The sequence below is a fragment of the Misgurnus anguillicaudatus genome, chromosome 11 (assembly GCF_027580225.2).
Source record: "Misgurnus anguillicaudatus chromosome 11, ASM2758022v2, whole genome shotgun sequence".
Classification (NCBI taxonomy): Eukaryota; Metazoa; Chordata; class Actinopteri; order Cypriniformes; family Cobitidae; genus Misgurnus; species Misgurnus anguillicaudatus.
The window spans coordinates 13,334,689-13,353,535 of record NC_073347.2 but is presented as its reverse complement, the minus strand read 5'-3'; the positions used below and the strand labels follow the sequence as shown (position 1 = coordinate 13,353,535).

The 18,847-nt window shown below is 37.8% G+C and overlaps 1 protein-coding gene across 1 annotated transcript in view; it reads right to left on the bottom strand.

The window, feature by feature from the left end:
- Positions 1 to 3,060: 3,060 nt before the first annotated feature.
- tet1 (tet methylcytosine dioxygenase 1) overlaps positions 3,061 to 18,847 on the bottom strand; it is a gene marked incomplete at its 5' end in the record, with an annotated part of 54,757 nt that continues 38,970 nt past the window's right edge. The window contains 7 exons of the mRNA XM_073873066.1: positions 3,061 to 9,022; positions 9,330 to 9,642; positions 11,304 to 11,441; positions 12,477 to 12,566; positions 13,137 to 13,287; positions 13,615 to 13,823; positions 13,906 to 13,999. Of these exons, the coding sequence (XP_073729167.1) occupies positions 8,040 to 9,022; positions 9,330 to 9,642; positions 11,304 to 11,441; positions 12,477 to 12,566; positions 13,137 to 13,287; positions 13,615 to 13,823; positions 13,906 to 13,999 (1,978 nt within the window). The remainder of the gene's footprint in view (positions 9,023 to 9,329; positions 9,643 to 11,303; positions 11,442 to 12,476; positions 12,567 to 13,136; positions 13,288 to 13,614; positions 13,824 to 13,905; positions 14,000 to 18,847) is intronic.

The following is an 18,847-nucleotide window of genomic DNA, read 5'->3' as shown; positions in this document are numbered from 1 at the left end:
TCAGCGATCTTGCGTCCTCGTGTCCTCGCTCTACGTCATCATTAACGGTCGAAGTTCATTCCAATTCTCAAGAACGCAAGGACAGAGGACGCATGAAAATACCCGGATGTGTTCTTGATATCGAGGATGCATCGAGTGCAGCCTTGCTGAAATCGCTTTACGCCCCAGAAGTCATTGCGGCAAAACTTCCGAGTTCGTTCTTCCCAGGTCGCCTGGCAAGACCGATCTCCACGAGGACGCAAGTCCGTTCTTTGCGTTCTTGGAATTGAGAAACAGCCCTTGCTATTTTGCAAGTTCTCCCACTTAGAAATCATGGAGGGGTCTGAATTTGTCATGGTAGGTGCATGTCCACTGTGAGAGATCACACAATCCAGAAATCACAGTGTATGATTTTTTTAACTATTTATTTGTATGATAGTAGCTGCGAATATGTATTTGAACACCTGAGAAAGGCAATGTTAATATTTGGTACAGAAGCCTTTGTTTGCAATTACAGAGGTAACCTGTAGTTTTTCACCAGGTTTGCACACACTGCAGGAGGGATTTTGGCACACAGATTTTCTCTAGATCAGTCAGGTTTTTGACCTGTTGCTGAGAAACACGGAGTTTGAGCTTCCTCCAAAGATTCTCTATTGGGTTTAGGTCTGGAGACTGGCTAGGCCATACCAGAACCTTTTTATGCTTCTTACAGAGCCACTCCTCGGTTATCATGGCTGTGTGCTTCGGGTCATTGTCATGTTGGAAGACCCAGCCTCGACCCATCTTCAATGCTCTAACTAAGGGAAGGAGGTTGTTCCCCAAAATCTCGCAATACATGGCCCTGGTCATCCTCTCCTTTATACAGTGCAGTCGCACTGTCCCATGTGCAGAAAACACCCTCAAAGCATGATGCTATCACCCCCATGCTTCACAGTAGGGATGGTGTTCTTGGGATGGTACTCATCATTCTTCTTCCTCCAAACACGTTTAGTGGAATTATGTCCAAAAGTTCTTTTTTGGTCTCATCTGACCATGTGATTTTCTCCCATAACTCCTCTGGATCAGCCAAATTGTCATTGGCAAACTTAAGACGGGCCTGGACATGTGCTGGTTTAAGCAGGGGAACCTTCCGTGCCATGCATTAATTTATCTTAGTGTATTACCAACAGTAACCTTGGAAACGGTGGTCCCAGCTCTTTTCAAGGTCATTGACCAGCTCCTCCCATGTAGTTCTGGGCTGATTTATCACCTTTCTTAGGATCATTGAGACCCCACAAGGTGAGATCTTGCATGGAGCCCCAGTCTGAGGGAGATTGACAGTCATGTTTAGCTTCTTCCATTTTAATGATTGCTCCAACATTGGCCCAATTTCACCAAGCTGCTTGGCAATTTCCTCGTAGCCCTTTCCAGCCTTGTGGAGGTGTACAATTTTGTCTCTAGTGTCTTTGGACTTAGCCATAGTAGTTGGATTCTTACTGATTGTATGGGGTGGACAGGTGTCTTTATGCAGCTAACGACCTCAAACAGGTGCATCTAATTTAGGATAATAAATGGAGTGGAGGTGGACATTTTAAAGGCAGACTAACAGGTCTTTGAGGTGTACAAGTGCTTATTTGCAGCTGTATCATACAAATGGATAGTTGAAGAATCATATAGTGTGATTTCTGGATTTTTTTTTTATTGTGTCTCTCACAGTGGACATGGACCTACGACGACAATTTCAGACCCCTCCATGATTTCTAAGTGGGAGAACATGCAAAATAGCAGGGTGTTCAAATACTTATTTTCCTCACTGTATGTCTGTGTAAAGGGTCAGAAAGTTCAGAGAATGTTCTGCTTGAATGCAAGTCAAATGGTCACACAGTTCACCATATTCTAAAACAAAGTTAATCTCATTCAAATATAATTAATAAACATAATTAATTAACTTAATCAATGTATAAGTTGTTTGTCCAGTTGGCGCAAATTTGGTATATTAAACTACTACATTGCAAAACTATGGTGAATTCTTAAACTATCAGCTTAAGCCTCTAGAGTTTAATAACTCAACAATAGTTTAAATGAAACCCCATTCTGCAAATAAAAAAGCCATACAATGTAAGTCACAACTGTACTGTGCATTTTATTTTCTAAAAGAAAAATCCAAAAAGCTGGTGCTTTTTTCATTTCAAGTCACACAAAGAATGAATACAGTAAGTTTTAAAGTCATGATCTTGTTTGCTTAAAAAAAAAAAGAGGTGTAAAATTATATAACACAGCTTACATTCATACTTAAAGCTGAAGTGTGTAATTTTTTTATACTTATTAGGTGATCTGTTGGCTGAATTCAACACTGTGGCTTTGTGCTGCTATGAGTACATTGACCTGTTTGTTTGAGCATCCCAACCAACCCAACACAGCAACATTGGCTTTTAGTGTAAGTTTGAGACATGATTATCTGTTTGTCTGACCAATTGCAGGTGGGTTAAGTGTTTGTACAAATATTTCAGTTTAGTGACTATTGGTGTAGATTACATACTTCAGCTTTATAAACTATAGACATTCACCATAGATCATAATGCCAAACTCTTTATATAAATGAACATGAGATAAGATAAACCAATTTTAGTTTAAAAAAAAGTAAATGTACATTTTTGTGTGTTTAATTGGAAGACAGTGTGAAAAAGCTTGTTCAAAATTACATTAGAGCACAGCGACTACCTGAGAAAGAGGAAAACCAAAGACTACACGGAGAGAAACATGCAGAATATTTCCAATGTGAATAGTCAGGTAAATATATCAGGTCGAAATGGAATGTAACAATTTTTAATTCACATTCAGTTTTTAGAATGTTGCTTTTCACGCAAATGAGCTTATGTAGTTAAATCTACATAAATTACAGGTTTATATAAGTTATATGTAAAAGAGCCATGGTCAAAACTTGGTATTTGGGGTTTTCTCTTTCTTTTAGGTTATAATAGCAGTAGTTTCAACTTATGATCAAAACACAGACTGTGGTTTTAGGTATAATGACACAAAGTCATACATGTTGCAACATTGTAGTATATAGTTCAATATAAGAATACAACAGCAGAATAGATGTATTCCAATAGTATAGTTCAATTGATTAAGCATTGCACTAAAACTGTAAAGGTTGTGGTTGGATTTACAGGGAACACAAATAAAAAATTGAAATCGTCTGCACTGTTGCTTTGGATAAAAGTGTATGGGTCAATGACAAAAGTATTTTTTTATCTTTTATAAATGAATGTAATGCATATTTTTGAGTCAGGGGGAAAAGTTTTGTTTTTTTGACAAATTCAATACATTTTAATAATATATTTTTTAAATACTTTTGATATCCCCTTTAAAAAATGTCAGGTGGTACAACCAATCATTTTCTATTTGCCAGATAAGTTTGAATGCAATGCCTGTGTCATGCTGATTGTTTGTTTAGTGCCATGTAAATGTATAATCCTGAAAATAGTGTTAAAATGTAAAACAACTTTAACATTAAACTTACATTTGATAACTATAAATTTAAGAACAATAATTTTAAAAATTTATAATAACAATTAAAAACTCTTTCGCTTGCAATGAAAATAGTAGCTAAATTATTATCTTATTAAAATTATTTCGCTTAATGTTTTTTTATTTGACAGAGGCGTTTAAAGCACCATTTGACTTTTTTGTTGCACCTCCTGACCACTGCAATGAATTTACATTTAACACACTTCTACACGGATGCTTTTACCTGTGATATAAAATTCATAATTATAATTTTTATTAAAATGTTTGATAAATAGCATTTTTCTAGCATTGGTTGTACCACCTGACACAGAACGTGTACCAGCACACATTACTATTTTTTTTGTATTTGAGAGAAATTTACAAACTTTTCATTCAGCTATAAAGACCAACTGCGGTTCACTGGATGATGTGATAACATATACTATTAATATTTGTTACTTCTTAAAGGTGCAGTGTGTAATTTTTAAAAGAATCTCTTGACAGAAATGCAAAATAATATACAAAACTATATTATCAAAGGTGTATAAAGACCTTTTTATAATTAACCGTTATGTGTTTATTACCTTAGAATGAGAATTTTTTATCTACATACACAGAGGGTCCCCTTACATGGAAGTCGCCATTTTGTGCCGCGATTTTTCTACAGAAGCTCTTAACGGACAAACTTTTTTACCAAGTTGTATTCGGCGATGACATGTTTGTCCGGAGGTGGCTACCGTAGCTTCTCTATGTGTTTCAAAAGCAAGACGTGAGCAGTGGACTGAGCCTTTGGTTGCAATTCGCAACCTCACCACTAGATGCCGCTAAAATTTACACACTGCACCTTTAATATAATATTCTTAATGATTGCGGTTGATTTGAGAACATCCAAATTGTTGGACAAACGTTTTTCAATTATCCTAACATCACAACAACTACTGATATTCGTGAAATTCGCTTAAGTTTTGAAAATTAAAAAGTATTTCATCTTTTAAAAATGTAAACACCATTTTTAATAGTTGTCAAAAACTGGTAATTTGTATGTATAGTTTGAGCAAACATTTGCATTTATTATTAAAAAATCCTGAAAATTTATTTAAACTAAATGGGTTTTATGGAATAAAGTGACACATGTCATAAATGTATCAAGTTATTTTTATAGTACATAATGCCTTCAGACACAAAAAAAATGCATTTCATGTCATTGACCCATATGTCAAATGAATATGAGTAAATATAAACAAGGACCACAATGGATGTCTGATGTTCATTTTTTTGTATTGTAAACTTTTTTAAAGCACACAACCAAAATTCTATGACGTTATTTATATTGTAAAACAAAATGATGTACTTATAAACTGAAAATAACAAAAACAACAAACATTCCCGGGGTAATGAATAGCAGATTAGCCATCCAGATCGGCCTACAAACAAATAATCAGATTTAAACAAATCATTTTAAACAGTGACAGTACAAAACAAATTCATGGAAAACAATATCTTAAAACAATGCATAAAACGTGTGATCTTTGAAACAAATTGCATCGGTAATTCTCTAGTAAAAATTCAATGGACCCAGCAGATAGTAATGATGTTTCAATTTTAACCGATTACAATGGGGAGGTCATAGTATTATTTGTGGTGCACAGTTAACAACCACCAGCATGATCTGATAATGTAAGATAAGTAAAACATTCCCCAAATAGCACATAATTCAAACTAGTGTAGCACCTACGTGAGATTTGTCAATGCATGCTTATCCAGTACTATGCACAAGCACCACTTATGAGAGTTGAAACAATCACCCTGAGCTATATTAACACTCAGGGCTACATAATAATCTGGTTTTGTTACACATGATGGTTTTACACAAAAACAACAGTATTGTTGTTCAGAAAAAGTAGCGTGCATTTACCCATGCCACTCTGTGACTTCAAGTTGCCCAAAACATACTGTAGGTTCACATTGGGTTATCATAGAGCTTATCTATCTCTGCAACTAGAGTACTAACTGATGTGTTCTATTTCTCACAACTTATATGAAAAAGATGTTGTTTCAAGTGCCTATACGAACAGCATTTTGAGTGTACAATGGTTTTAAACACTGATGTACACACTCTTTAGCACCTTAAAAAAATGATGTTCACTTTAAACCAAATGTACTGTAAACCTTAAGTTTTACTTAAGCCAATAGGTTCATTAGGCCTATAAATAAAGTCATTGAGTATCATAGTTGACCTTTTCATTCTATGCACCCAAATAAACGTTTGTATAAAACAGAATTTTTCTTTAAATAAAAATGCATTATGCAGCAATACAAATACATGAAATGAGATCTCAGGTTTCAAGAGATCTATATAAAAGCACCAGTGAAATACATACAGTAAATTTCTTTAGCACACAAGCTTGATAAAATATTTTTCATTATGCATAAAATAATTATGCTGTTTTCAAGTCAACTTTTGGGGCGTAATTGGGACCAAATATGTGACCCAGTCTGTGAAAACCCAGCTAAAGTCTTTTAAAGGAAAACACCACAGTTTTTCAATATTTTGCTATGTTCTTACCCCAACTTAGACAAATCAATACAGACCTATATTTATTCAATGCGTGCACCCAATCCTTGCACAGCACGTCGTGAAAGGGCCAGCATTTAGCCTAGCCCCATTCATTCCTTAGGATCCAAACAGGGATGAATTTAGAAGCCACCAAACACTTCCATGTTTTCTTTATTTAAAGATTGTTACATGAGTAGTTACACCAGTAAGTATGGTGGCACAAAATAAAACATGGCGATTTTTTAAGCAGATAAAAAAATGAAAACTATATTGTATGGCGGAAGAGCACTTAGTTTGCGGCACTTTGACCTCGGTGCGCAGTAATATTGATGAAAGTTTGAGCGGTGAGAGTAGTAAGGAGTGATGATGTTACTGCGTGCCTTAGCTGCAAACTAAGTTTGGAAACCTGTTTGGATCCTAAGGAATGAATAGGGCTTAATGCTAACACATGCAAGATGCGCTGCACAAAGATTAAGTGCATGCACCGAAAAAAGATAGGTATGCATCAATCAATCTAAATTGATGTAAGAAAATAATAAAATATTAAATGGTGGGTCCTTTAAGTGATTTACTGTTTTCCACATAAAATCATCCTACATGAACATTCTGTGAAAATATAACCTTGATATCTTTAATATTGACTGAGTAAGATTGAAATGAATGTGAAATCAATGATGCTCCTAATCTCATAAATAGATTATGAGACTTTAGCCTGGACTTCACAGACACGGTAACATATTATCTTTTACATTTGTTTGAATATTTGACATGTTGTTGAAATGCAGCACAAAACCCTCTATGATTATTGCTCACATATGCAAAGTTTCACAATCATAATTGAGTTGCAGACAAAAAAACCCAAACAAACTTTGTAGACACTTGATGATGAAAACCAAACAGGCATTTCGGAAACTTTAAAGACCAATTTGCTTTGAAGATAAAAAGTGCTTTCATGAAGGATGTGTAGTAATTGAAACTAGGCTACATGTCTCACAATGCGAAAACAATGTACCTTCCTTTAAAACAGAATTTACTCAGAAAAGACAGCCAAAGCTAACTGTAATTTAAAGGAAAACACCACAATTTTCAATATTTTACTTTGTTCTTACCTCAACTCAGATACATACATACCTATCTTCACTCAAAGCATGCACTCAATCCTTGCACAGCGCGCCACTAATGCGCCAGCATTCAGCCCAGCCCCATTCATTCCTTAGGATCCAAACAGGGATGAATTTAGAAGCCACCAAACACTTCCATGTTTTCTCTATTTAAAAACTGTTACATGAGTAGTTACCCCAGTAAGGTGGCACAAAATAAAACTTTTGTTTGGAGCCATAGGAATGAATGGGGCTAGGCTAAATGGTAACACATCCATGACACGCCGCACAAAGACCAAGCGCACGCACTGAACAAAGATAGGTATGTATTAATTCATCTGACTTAAGGTAAGAACATAGTAAAATATTGAAAAACGGTTCTGTTTTACTTTAAATACATGACCAAAAACCTCATGTAAAATGTTCTGAAAATGTATTTTTTTAAATTAATCCTACTGCTAAAATGGCACCATAAAATAGCATCTACTAGAGCACCCGAGGCTGAAACATGAAAACTGAATTCACATTTGACAATGTCAATTCGGAGTGTTTACTACACACGTCATTTAAAGGATGACATAATCCTATTGCAGTAAACAGGCTTGGACCAGAAATTAAATTACAAAATAGTTTTGAAACTGATCAGAATAAATAATCACATCTTCTATGCGCTAATTTCATCTATACGTATAAAACCAGCTTTATAACATCTGTTCCGAGCACCATCTTTTAAAACAATAAAAAAACAGACGTACACGCCAAAACTCACAGTTAAAAACCCACAAACGGTCGTCGATTCGTTGTAAAAGTCTACAGAAAGAGCACAACTCAAAGAGGGCACACACATATAAAAAGAAGTGATAGGATGAGAACTAGCTGAGGTAAGGCATTAGCTAAAAAAGCATGTAAAAATGTCACGTCCAGCGGTTGTAAGGCCCAGTGACGTGTGTGAGGGAATACGGGGCTGACGTAATGACGCCATCCCGTGTAGCGGTAAGCGACTGACGGGTGGGGACCTGAAGCTTGTGTCTCTGATTCTGATAAGCCTCGTACTCGTCTTCACTCTCTGTACTGGAATCCTTTGAAGTTTTATGAAGTCCCACACGCTCCGCCTCCTCCTTCCCCCTGGCCTTTTCGGCCATTTTGGCCTCATACTGTTGCAGGCCGTGGCCTGGTGCATTCAGGCTCTTGTGCTGGTAGAAGACCAAGGAGATGCGGGTGGGGTGCGTACGGTCGGGTCGTAGGATCGGCGTGGTCGCGTGCAGCTCCCGTCGAGCGCATTCGATTAGGACCGAACCGTGCGATGGAGCCACCGCAACCCCGCCTATATTACCGTCGAGGAAATTGTGCTCGCTGTCTGACCACACCTCCTCCGCTTTAACGTCTTCTGGAGTAACAGGTGGGTTGTGGTGATCCTCAAGGCCTGGCTGAGCTCTAGGGGGACAGTTCAACCGACTTTGAAGACCTTCAGCCATCGGTGGGGAGAGCAATGTCGGAGCCGCCCCGCCCTGGAAGCACCGAGTCTCCTCAGGTTCGCATTTGAACGAGGGGGAGGGATTTGGGGAATTCGAATTTAAAAAAAGCTGGTTTCTGAATGGTTTCTGCTCAGGAGCATCTGCAAAGATCTGCCTGATGGCCTCCAGTCCTGGACCAGGTTTTGGAGAACTATTGCCTCCAACATGCTGGGTTTGACAGAACGGGGAGTAAGGTGAGGAGGGTTGTGTGGTTATAACACCGTTGGAGGTCACAGGAGGTGTGGGGCACGAGCTCCTCTGGGTGTATGGACTAGAAGGGTGAAAGTCTGGAAATTGGCTTCCTATTTCAGGAACCCTAGGCAATCGAATGGTGGAACGTAGATTTTGAGTTTCCTTTTCCAAACCTGGTGAATGTTTGAAACCTGTGGAGAGAAAAATAATGAGAATAACTCAACAACATATAAAAAACTATTATGTACACCATCTGCACTATGCTGTCTCACTGAATGCTGTTCCAGAGGTTGGGTTCAGCACATACTGTACCATGTACCCCAAAACCTATTGGTGGTAACCAAGACAACCTGTTCCTTCTCCAGTTACTACTTTGAAAAATGTGGTTCAAAAGTCTGTTTATAGTAAAATATGATCTTTTCCAATAATACTTTATGTACCCGCAGCACCAATGCGACTCTTGGGCTGCAGCAATAAACCAGGTTGAAGTTGTGATACCTTTAGGAGTCTCGCTCTTCACTTTCACAGGGGTGACCCGCTTGTTGTTCAGAGCTCGAAGTTTCTCCGCATGGGCTCTTTTAGCATCAAGCCTCTTCTTGCGGGATGACTTAGCGGGCTCGGACAATATTCGCACTTCTCTTGGGAAAGCCGAGAGGACCTGCAACGCCCCGGACTTCATTTTAGCCCACTGGCCCTCAACACGGCCAAACTCATCTGTGTCAGATATCTTATAGAGAGGCAGGACGTGCAGTTGCTCATCCTCTGGAATGTTCCGTACGGCACGGTTGTCCTCCTTGGTTAAAGTGCATACCTGCGGGTCACAGAAGGGGGTTTTAACAAACATGAACATCTCTTTCTAATTCAAAATACACTCACCTAAAGGATTATTAGGAACACCATACTAATACTGTATTTGACCCCCTTCCGCCTTTAGAACTGCCTTAATTCTACATGGCATTGACATCGTGGCATCTACGAGCATTATCCTTCTGGAAGTAGCCATCAGAGGATGGGTACATGGTGGTCATAAAGGGATGGACATGGTCAGAAACAATGCTCAGGTAGGCTGTGGCATTTAAACGATGCCCAATTGGCACTAAGGGGCCTAAAGTGTGCAAAGAAAACATCCCCCACACCATTACACCACCACCCTGCACAGTGGTAACAAGGCATGATGGATCCATGTTCTCATTCTGTTTACGCCAAATTCTGACTCGACCATCTGAATGTCTCAACAGAAATCGAGACTCATCAGACCAGGCAACATTTTTCCAGTCTTCAACAGTCCAATTTTGGTGAGCTTGTGCAAATTGTAGCCTCTTTTTCCTATTTGTAGTGGAGATGAGTGGTGCCCGGTGCTGTTGTAGCCCATCCGCCTCAAGGTTGTGTGTGTTGTGGCTTCACAAATGCTTTGCTGCATACCTCGGTTGTAACAAGTGGTTCTTTTAGTCAAAGTTGCTCTTCTATTAGCTTGAATCAGTTGGCCCATTCCCCTCTGACCTCTAGCATCAACAAGGCATTTTCGTTCACAGGACTGCCGCATACTGGATGTTTTTCCCTTTTCACACCGTCCTTTGTAAATCCTAGAAATGGTTGTGCGTGAAAATCCCAGTAACTGAGCAGATTGTGAAATACTCATACCGGCCCGTCTGGCACAAACAACCATGCCACGCTCAAAATTGCTTAAATGATCTTTCTTTCCCATTCTGAGTTTGGAGTTTATGAGATTGTTTTGACCAGGACCACACACCTAAATGCATTCAAGCAACTGCCATGTGATTGGTTGATTAGATAATTGCATTAATGAGAAATTAAACAGGTGTTCCTCATAATCATTTAGGTCAGTGTATATATTTCAGATGGGAAATCATTTAAATCTTGTTGAAACACCCAGAATCTATCAGCTTGGATAAGCAATGCCAAAAACATGGCATGGCCTTTTTGCTGAATCCAAAAAATTGAATGACATCTGACTAACAAAAGATCAGTGGCGGCTCGTGACTGCTCCTCTGAGGGGCACAAATTCAAAACATGTGTTCGGAGCGTCATGTGTGTTGCTTGTGTTTTCAAAGTATGTGTTTGTTGCGTCATGTGAATCATGTGCATCACGTGTTTTGTCAAAATAAGTGCCTGCCGCACACGCGTCAAAACCATTTATGATAAAAGAGACGTTCACGTTCACAAAATACACGCAAGACACTCCCTAAACAGTAAACTCTGATTACTCATGAAATTATGCGAGTATCTGACAAACGCGAGCGTCTCTTTTATCATAAACCCTTTAGACGCATCTGCAGCAGGCACTTATTTTGACAAGGCACGTGATGCACATAGGATCTCTCAAAGCGCAGAACACATATTTTGAAATAAGGAATCACACACATGACGGGCTACATACATGTTGTGATGAACTTCGCATCGTGCGCCGGCCGCCACTGCAAAAGATGCTGTAATGCTAGTGCTAAAGCTCACCACAGTGCTTCCATTGGTCATGTTATGTGTGTCTTTGTGAGCATGAGCACAGAAGTCCACACATGCCGTCACACCAGAGAACGGTCGACCGTCCCTCCTTCCCAGTCGACAGTCCTGGCCCATCTGCTCCTGCTCAACCTGTTAAATCATCACAATATCTTGATTACAAATGCACACTGTCACAACACCGTCATCATATCACTTTAATATTAGGGGATTTACAGCTTCTGTCTGTAAAATCAAAAACTTTGAAAGCTTAACATTAAGGTTTTAAATGCCATTGTCGTGGCATTGTAGTTGCATTTTTTTCTGACTACATTGCATATATTTATGCAGATGCTTTTATCAAAAGTGACTTGCAGTGCATTCAAGCTGGCTATATATTATGTATATACTGTATATATGTTATGTATGCTAGAGTCCCAGCTATTGTTCTGCTTTAAATCTTATTTGAAGTATGTTTTATGGTTTATATAATGTTTTTATTTACCTTTAATTGTATGTGTTTTAACTTAGTATATTTCCTTTCAGGGACAACGAATGAAAAATAGCCTTCGACTAATTCTGGTGCATTTATAGAAATGTTTTATTAATGTACAATTTCCTTGGAAATAAAATAAAATATGTGTTTCCCTTGGATTCAAACCCATGACTTTTGAGCTTCTAATACAATGCTCTTCCAATTTTCATAAAACTTAAGTAAGGAATAATTGACGACAGGCCGTTGAATTATAAGAAAATAATGCACACCCAAGGTGGTAATAATTATTTTCGCATAATTCAACGGACCGGAGTCAATTATTCCGCTTATACCACGGTACCAAAGATATTGCTCTGGTGCTTGTTTTCAAGAAATTTTAAAGGTTAGATGTGCGGTTATTGAAAAATAAACATTTAGAACATTTCTCAACCAATCAGAATAAAGCATTCAATTATTAATAATTTAATAACCAAGTTTTAGAAACATCAGAAAATGTTATTTAAAAACAAACACTGCTATTAATGAAGTCACATTATGTTGTTTTGCAAACAAGTAATTGCGACAAATCGACAAAAGTCATACATTTATATGCACACTTCTGCTGACAAATGATGAATGAGATGCAATGTAAGATGAATTGACAGCAGCTCTGATCTTAAAAGACAAGTTCTTCATTTTGATGTGATTCTTACCTGGTTCTGAAAGGCTTTAGGAGCAAGTTTTCTGTACACGGGTGCCAGATCTGTTGCCAAATTCATCAAATGTTTCTCCAACTTTTCCTCCTGATCACAAATACATATATATAAAAAATGAAAAGTTAATTTAAATGATCACAATTGTGACTATCATGTCAATAGTGTAACATTTTGTTGGGTTATTTGTATTGTTACCAGTAGAGGGCGACACGCAAAAAGTTTTAATAGGATAGTTCACCCAAAAATGAAAATTCTGTCATCATTCGCTCACCTTCATTTTGTTTTAAACCCAAATATAGTTTTTTATTCTGTTCAGAAGATATTTTGCTAAATGATGGTAAGCACACAGTTACCCATTGACTTCCATAGTAGGACAAACAAATACTATGGAAATCAATGGGTACCATCAACATCATTTAGCAAAATATCTTATTTTGTGTTTAACAGAATAAAAAAACTCATACCGGTTTAAAACAAAATAAAGGTGAGTAAATTCATCATTTTTGGGTGAACTATCCCTTAAAGTAAACAAAGTCATTTTAGTATACTCAGACTGGGTAACTTTACGACAGCATCTTATTTAAAGCTACTATAGCTTACTGGAAGGATACTTTATATATCTAATTGAACTGATTTATGGGGCCTATCAGGGTTCACCTCTTCTGGGTAGTCTCCTTGTAGTTTGAACTTCCGGGGCGTTTTGCTCCGTGCAAACTTGCAGCCGTTGAAGTACATACTCCAGGAACAACCGAAAGAAAAGGAGGCACCACAGGTGTCTTTGTCCAGGCCTTGGCATGCACAGGTGCGACTAACGGACAAAAACAGAAGATGAATGGATTCTGGAATATAGTAGTGTAGAAATTGTTGCATAGGGACAAAATGACTTTAAACTGAGAAACAGCATAGCTATAAAAGAGCATCCTCTGGCCTGGCCTATGTCTATTCACATTTACAAACTTTGTGCACTTTGTGTGTAAAGAAGTCACTATAAAGGCTTTTAAATAAAACCTCGAGTACTTATGTCTCACAAATAATTCATCAACAACAACCTCTGAAATGCTCTTTTGTATCAGTGTGAGGGAGTGTGCGAGTGATTCATTCCCACACACTCCGTCCACATTTAACTGTGACTCACTATTCATTGAGGCCGCAGCGGCGATCAGTAGGCAAGCCATATTTACAGAGAGTCTGCGTGAGATCCTGGTACAGCTTGTCCGCCATAGTGCGAGGGATGCCCTCCCAGGCCAAAATCAAAATGACCACCACTGCGTTTTGACAACAGTGACCGGCACGTTGTCGCACCAGACACAGCAACTTCTCGTCCTTGCTTTCCCGACGAATAATCTAGAAAATGAGACACACACGCGTCAACAGATGTTTTGCCATCGCTTCACAGACTATAATGTGCTTCATATAGGTCACTGACCCACTTGGCGATTGGGCAGCCTTGTGAGCTCCGACCCTCTTTGCCAGTATAGACCACGACCTCCATCCGGACCGCGTTGCCTGTCTCACCATATCTGTGATCAGAACAGTACAGTGAGCAAATACAATGAGTCACACTGTGAGGGCTGATGTCAAAGGTGTAGGTTTGGTTTTTACTTTTGTGATATTTCAGTCAACTGCTCTAATAAATAAACTTGAGAACTGAACAGAACGGCAATCACTCGAAATATTGGAAATGATTACTTTGTATTTTTGTTAAAGACATTCACTCTTAAAGGATTAGTCAATTTGCTTAAAAAAATCCAGATAATTTACTCACCACCATGTCATCCAAAATGTTGATGTCTTTCTTTGTTCAGTCGAGAAGAAATTATGTTTTTTGAGGAAAACATTCCAGGATTTTTCTAATTTTAATGGACTTTAATGGACCACAACACTTAACCGTTTTAATGCAGTTAAAATTGCAGTTTCAACAGAGTTTCAAAGGACTCTAACTGATCTTGTCAAAAATGACAATTGTTTGCTAGATAAGACCCTTATGCCTCGTTTGGGATCATTTAGAGTCCTTTGAAACTCTGTTGAAAAAGTTGTTAAGTGTTGAGTTAAGTGTTAAGTGTTGGTGTCCATTAAAGTCCATTAAAATAAAATAAAATTCTGTAATGTTTTCCTCAAAAAACATAATTTCTTCTCGACTGAACAAAGTAAGACATCAACATTTTGGATGACATGGTTGTGAGTAAATTATCTGGATTTTTTTTTAAAAACGACTTATCCTTTAAGACGATATTCATGAGCTATGTTAAAAAATTATCTCACCCAAATATGACAATTATGCTATCCTACAGTAGCTTATTGACTAAACATGATTCAATCATGGAAAGTGGTTCCATGTGATTGTCCGACGTTTTTTAAACATGAAATTAACATGTAAGCTCTACTCAATAACTTCATATCGACAGAACATGACTGAATCACATTTACTTAAAGGAATATTTCACTTTCTGATAATTTACTCACCCCATGTCATCCAATATGTTGTTTATGTCTTTTTTTGTTTAGTCGAGAAGAAATTACGTTTTTTCAGGAAAGCATTTCAGGATTCATCTTAATCCAATAGACTTTATTGGACCTCAACAGTTTACAGTTTAAATGCAGTTTTAGTGAAGCTTTAAAGGGCTCCAAACGATCCCAACCGAAGCACAAGGGTCCCATCCAGCGCAACAACCGACTTTCTTGCCCTCAAAAAAAAAAAAAAAAACTTCCATATTCTTTATTTGCACTAGCCGTGTGACGCGCCAGCATGACCTTACGTATTGTATAATCCCGCGAAATGTCATGCATGGATGTATGTGAAACTACCTCTCCAGTGTTTACAAGTGTGGAGAAAGAGAACCGTTCTGACATTTTTGTATGTAGAATGATACTAATTAATGTCTTTGTGTCAGTTTATTGTTTAAAATGGTCCGGAAGTGTGCGTTTTGTATATGTAACGTGTGACCTTTTAACGTGATTATGCAATACGTAGGTCAAGCTTGGCGCGTCACATGGTTAGTGCAAAATGAGAAGTTCTGGTTTAAAAGTACTTTTTTTGCAAAAATGATAATTGTTTCGCTAGATAAGACCCTTATGTCTCGGTTGGGATCGTTTAGAGCCCTTTAGAACTTCATTGAAACTGTAAACTGTTGAGGTCTACTATAGAAGAAATATCCTGGAATGTTTTCCTCAAAAAACTTAATTTCTTCTCGACTCAACAAAGAAAGACAAACATTTTGGTTGGGGTGAGTAAATTATCAGGAATTTATTAATGAAAGTAAAGTAATCCTTTAACATAAAAAACAAATAAACACAACATGACTGAATATGTTATCCCAACATAATTTTTAAGTAAAACTGTTTGTTTATTTCAAGACTTTGAACCGGTTCACGGAACGAAAACGAGAAAACAAGAAACTTTTGATGTTTTGCAAGGAACAGAAACGAAACCAGAAACTTTAAAAAAATATATGTTCCGGAACAGAATTGTTTATTTAAAATAATGGTAACCGGTTAATACGGTTATTTTTTCCGTTCTTCGACAAGATTTCTGTGCAATACTCAGTGAAGTTCACTTCCGTTCGTTGACTCATCGGAGAAATGAGAAGCTTGCCACCAGCAAGTAGCCTACTCAAGCCAAAGTCTCTAATGATCAATCATAAGAGGTAAATATTGTTTGTTTTTTTAATACTAATTAGTAGTGTAATGGATCGCAGTTGATCCGTGATCCGTACAGATCACGACCCACGGTTCAGCTCGCTTGCGATTTGCGGATTAATACGCAAATTTAAATAGGGTGAAAGTTGATCATATGCACGTGTTCCAAAGGCTTGCAAATGTTAACACTTAAGTATTTTTAAACAATTTAACCACAAAAAGGCGCTAAAGTGAGCAATTTTCTGTACGCACAGACGCACATCCATCCGGTCCAACTCCAATCAAACGTGATTATCTCTATGCCCTTCAAAGATCAGATCTCTTGATGTATAAACTTGAGAGAGAGTTGCACTTCTGTGTTTTATATTGTAGTTCATTAAAATACTTTTGGGGAATAAAGCAATGAAAAACAACGTCATTTTCACTTTATGTGGAGCGACTGTTTATGCTGCATCTTCTTCCCGAAGCCCCATTTGGAATTGTCCTCCGTCTGTGTGTGCGCGCATGTGTTTAAGTGCACTCAACAAATGTATGCATGTCAGAATTACAGCTATGTCGCTTATAATGTAGCCGTTTTTAATGTTTGATGACAAGATAGAAAATTAAGGAAAATATGTAGACTGATAGTTTAAGTTTAATGTCCTAATGATCAGCCTACTTATTTGTATGTCCCACATCTGACATGGAACATTATTAAGCGGTTCGGGAACTTTATTTTTTTGTTCTAACCGGTTCAGGAACATCAATTTTAGGGTTAAAGCAAAAACCGGAAATGTTAAAATACTGTTTCTGTTGGAAACAGATTGGGGGAAAAATCAAAGGCCTTGTTTAATTCACTCTTTGGTTAACTTTTATCTAACGTTTTCAAACAATGCACAATGACATAAAGGTCAAAATCAAAAGCTGATTATGAAATTAATCACTTTAATGCCTTCAGATCAAGCAACATTCAAAAATATCTGTTTGCCACCCAAGCAAATGCACTCCTCTTTAGCACAATGGTAACCTCCCAAAAACCACAAACACAACACAAACTCTTTTAAATACCAACTCAACAGAATACTAAACATTATTATACCACGGGTCTGTTGAATGCTGCATTCTGATTGGCTGAGAAATGTTCTATGGGTGTTGATTATTTTTCTGTAAACCACACACCTAACTTGTCAAATGTCTTAAAAATAGGCACCAGAGCAATGTTTGTGGTAACCGTGGTATAAGCGGAATAATTGACTCCGGTCCTTTGAATTATTTGAAAATAATGCACACCTGCGGTGTAACCGCATTACCACCTTGGTGTGCATTATTTTCTTATAATTCAATGGCCCGTCGTCAATTATTCCTTACATATGTCTCTTCCTCATGTCATAAGTCATCTGGATTAAAAAAGCACTTAAAGAGGACATTTCACAAGACATTTGAAAGATGTCAAATAAATCTTTGGTGTCCCCAAAGTGCATATGTAACGTTCTAGCTCAAAATACCATATAGATGATGTTAAAATTTCTACTTTGTAGGTGTGAGCAAAAACCTACACTTAGATCCGAAAATCTGAGGTCCGACACAAGACCTGATCGGGTTTGGGTCTAAAAGTTTCACATGTGCCTCGGACACGGGCCGGGTACAATAAAAGCGGCATCGGGTCTCGGGTAATTTAAAATGAATGTGTTTTTGCCGAACGGACCCGAGAAAACCCGAACTCTTTTGTCCTTTTCAAACCCCTCATCTGTTTGCCAAGAGCGCTTGTGACAGGGTTAATTTTCGTTGATTTTAAATTTTAAATGTACATTTTAGAGGTTACCTTGGTGTCGTCATCAGATAACAAAATAAAACAAACAGAGCAGCTCGCCAAACTGGTTGCAAGGCCACCGGAGTTTCTTTCTGTCTGACTGCTGTGTGTGGGTCTGCAGAATGCACACACGTCAGTGCCGTTTACATTCGGGTCCAGTCAGGTTAAAGAAATTGCCACTAGTTCGGGTCGGACTCGGGTCAAATTTTTTCGGGTTTGTCTTGGGTCGGGTCTTTCTTTTGAAAAAAAATTATTTATGCAGGTCGGGTTCGTGTATAAAGTGATTCGGGTCATTTTGGGTCGGGTACATTTCTTTGGACACGAGAAGACCTCTACTCTGCACTAAATGGCAGTGGCATGGTTGGATAGTGCAGATTAAGGGGCGGTATTATCCCCTTCTGACATCACTAGGGAAACCAAATTTCAATGACCTGTTTTCACATGTTTGCAGAGAATGAATTACCAAAACGAAGTTACTGGGTCGATCTTTTTCACATTTTCTAGGTTGACAGAAGCACTGGGGACCCAATTATAGCACTTAAACATGGAAAAAGTCAGATTTTCATGATATGTCCCCTTAAATTTTTTACATTTGCTCTCAATACATTGTTGGGAACTGGAAATCTCCTGCCTAAATTGAAAAAAATCACGTTAACATGTTTAAAATAGGTAAACTGGATGAGGAGCCAAATGTATTATTTTGAATGTTTGAACAACTTGACTAAATCATGTTATTTCAAAATGAAAGTCATAAATTGAAATAGAAACTGCATCAATCGTGTTATAAATTATATAAAGTGAACATCATAATTTTTTTTTCAGTGCATATGGCATTATGGCTCGAGAGAATTATGAGAGACTTTTTATATTTGGGTGAACTATTCCTTGAAACTTTATAGCAGATTTTATTAAAAGATCACAAAAATGTGTCAATTATTGATGT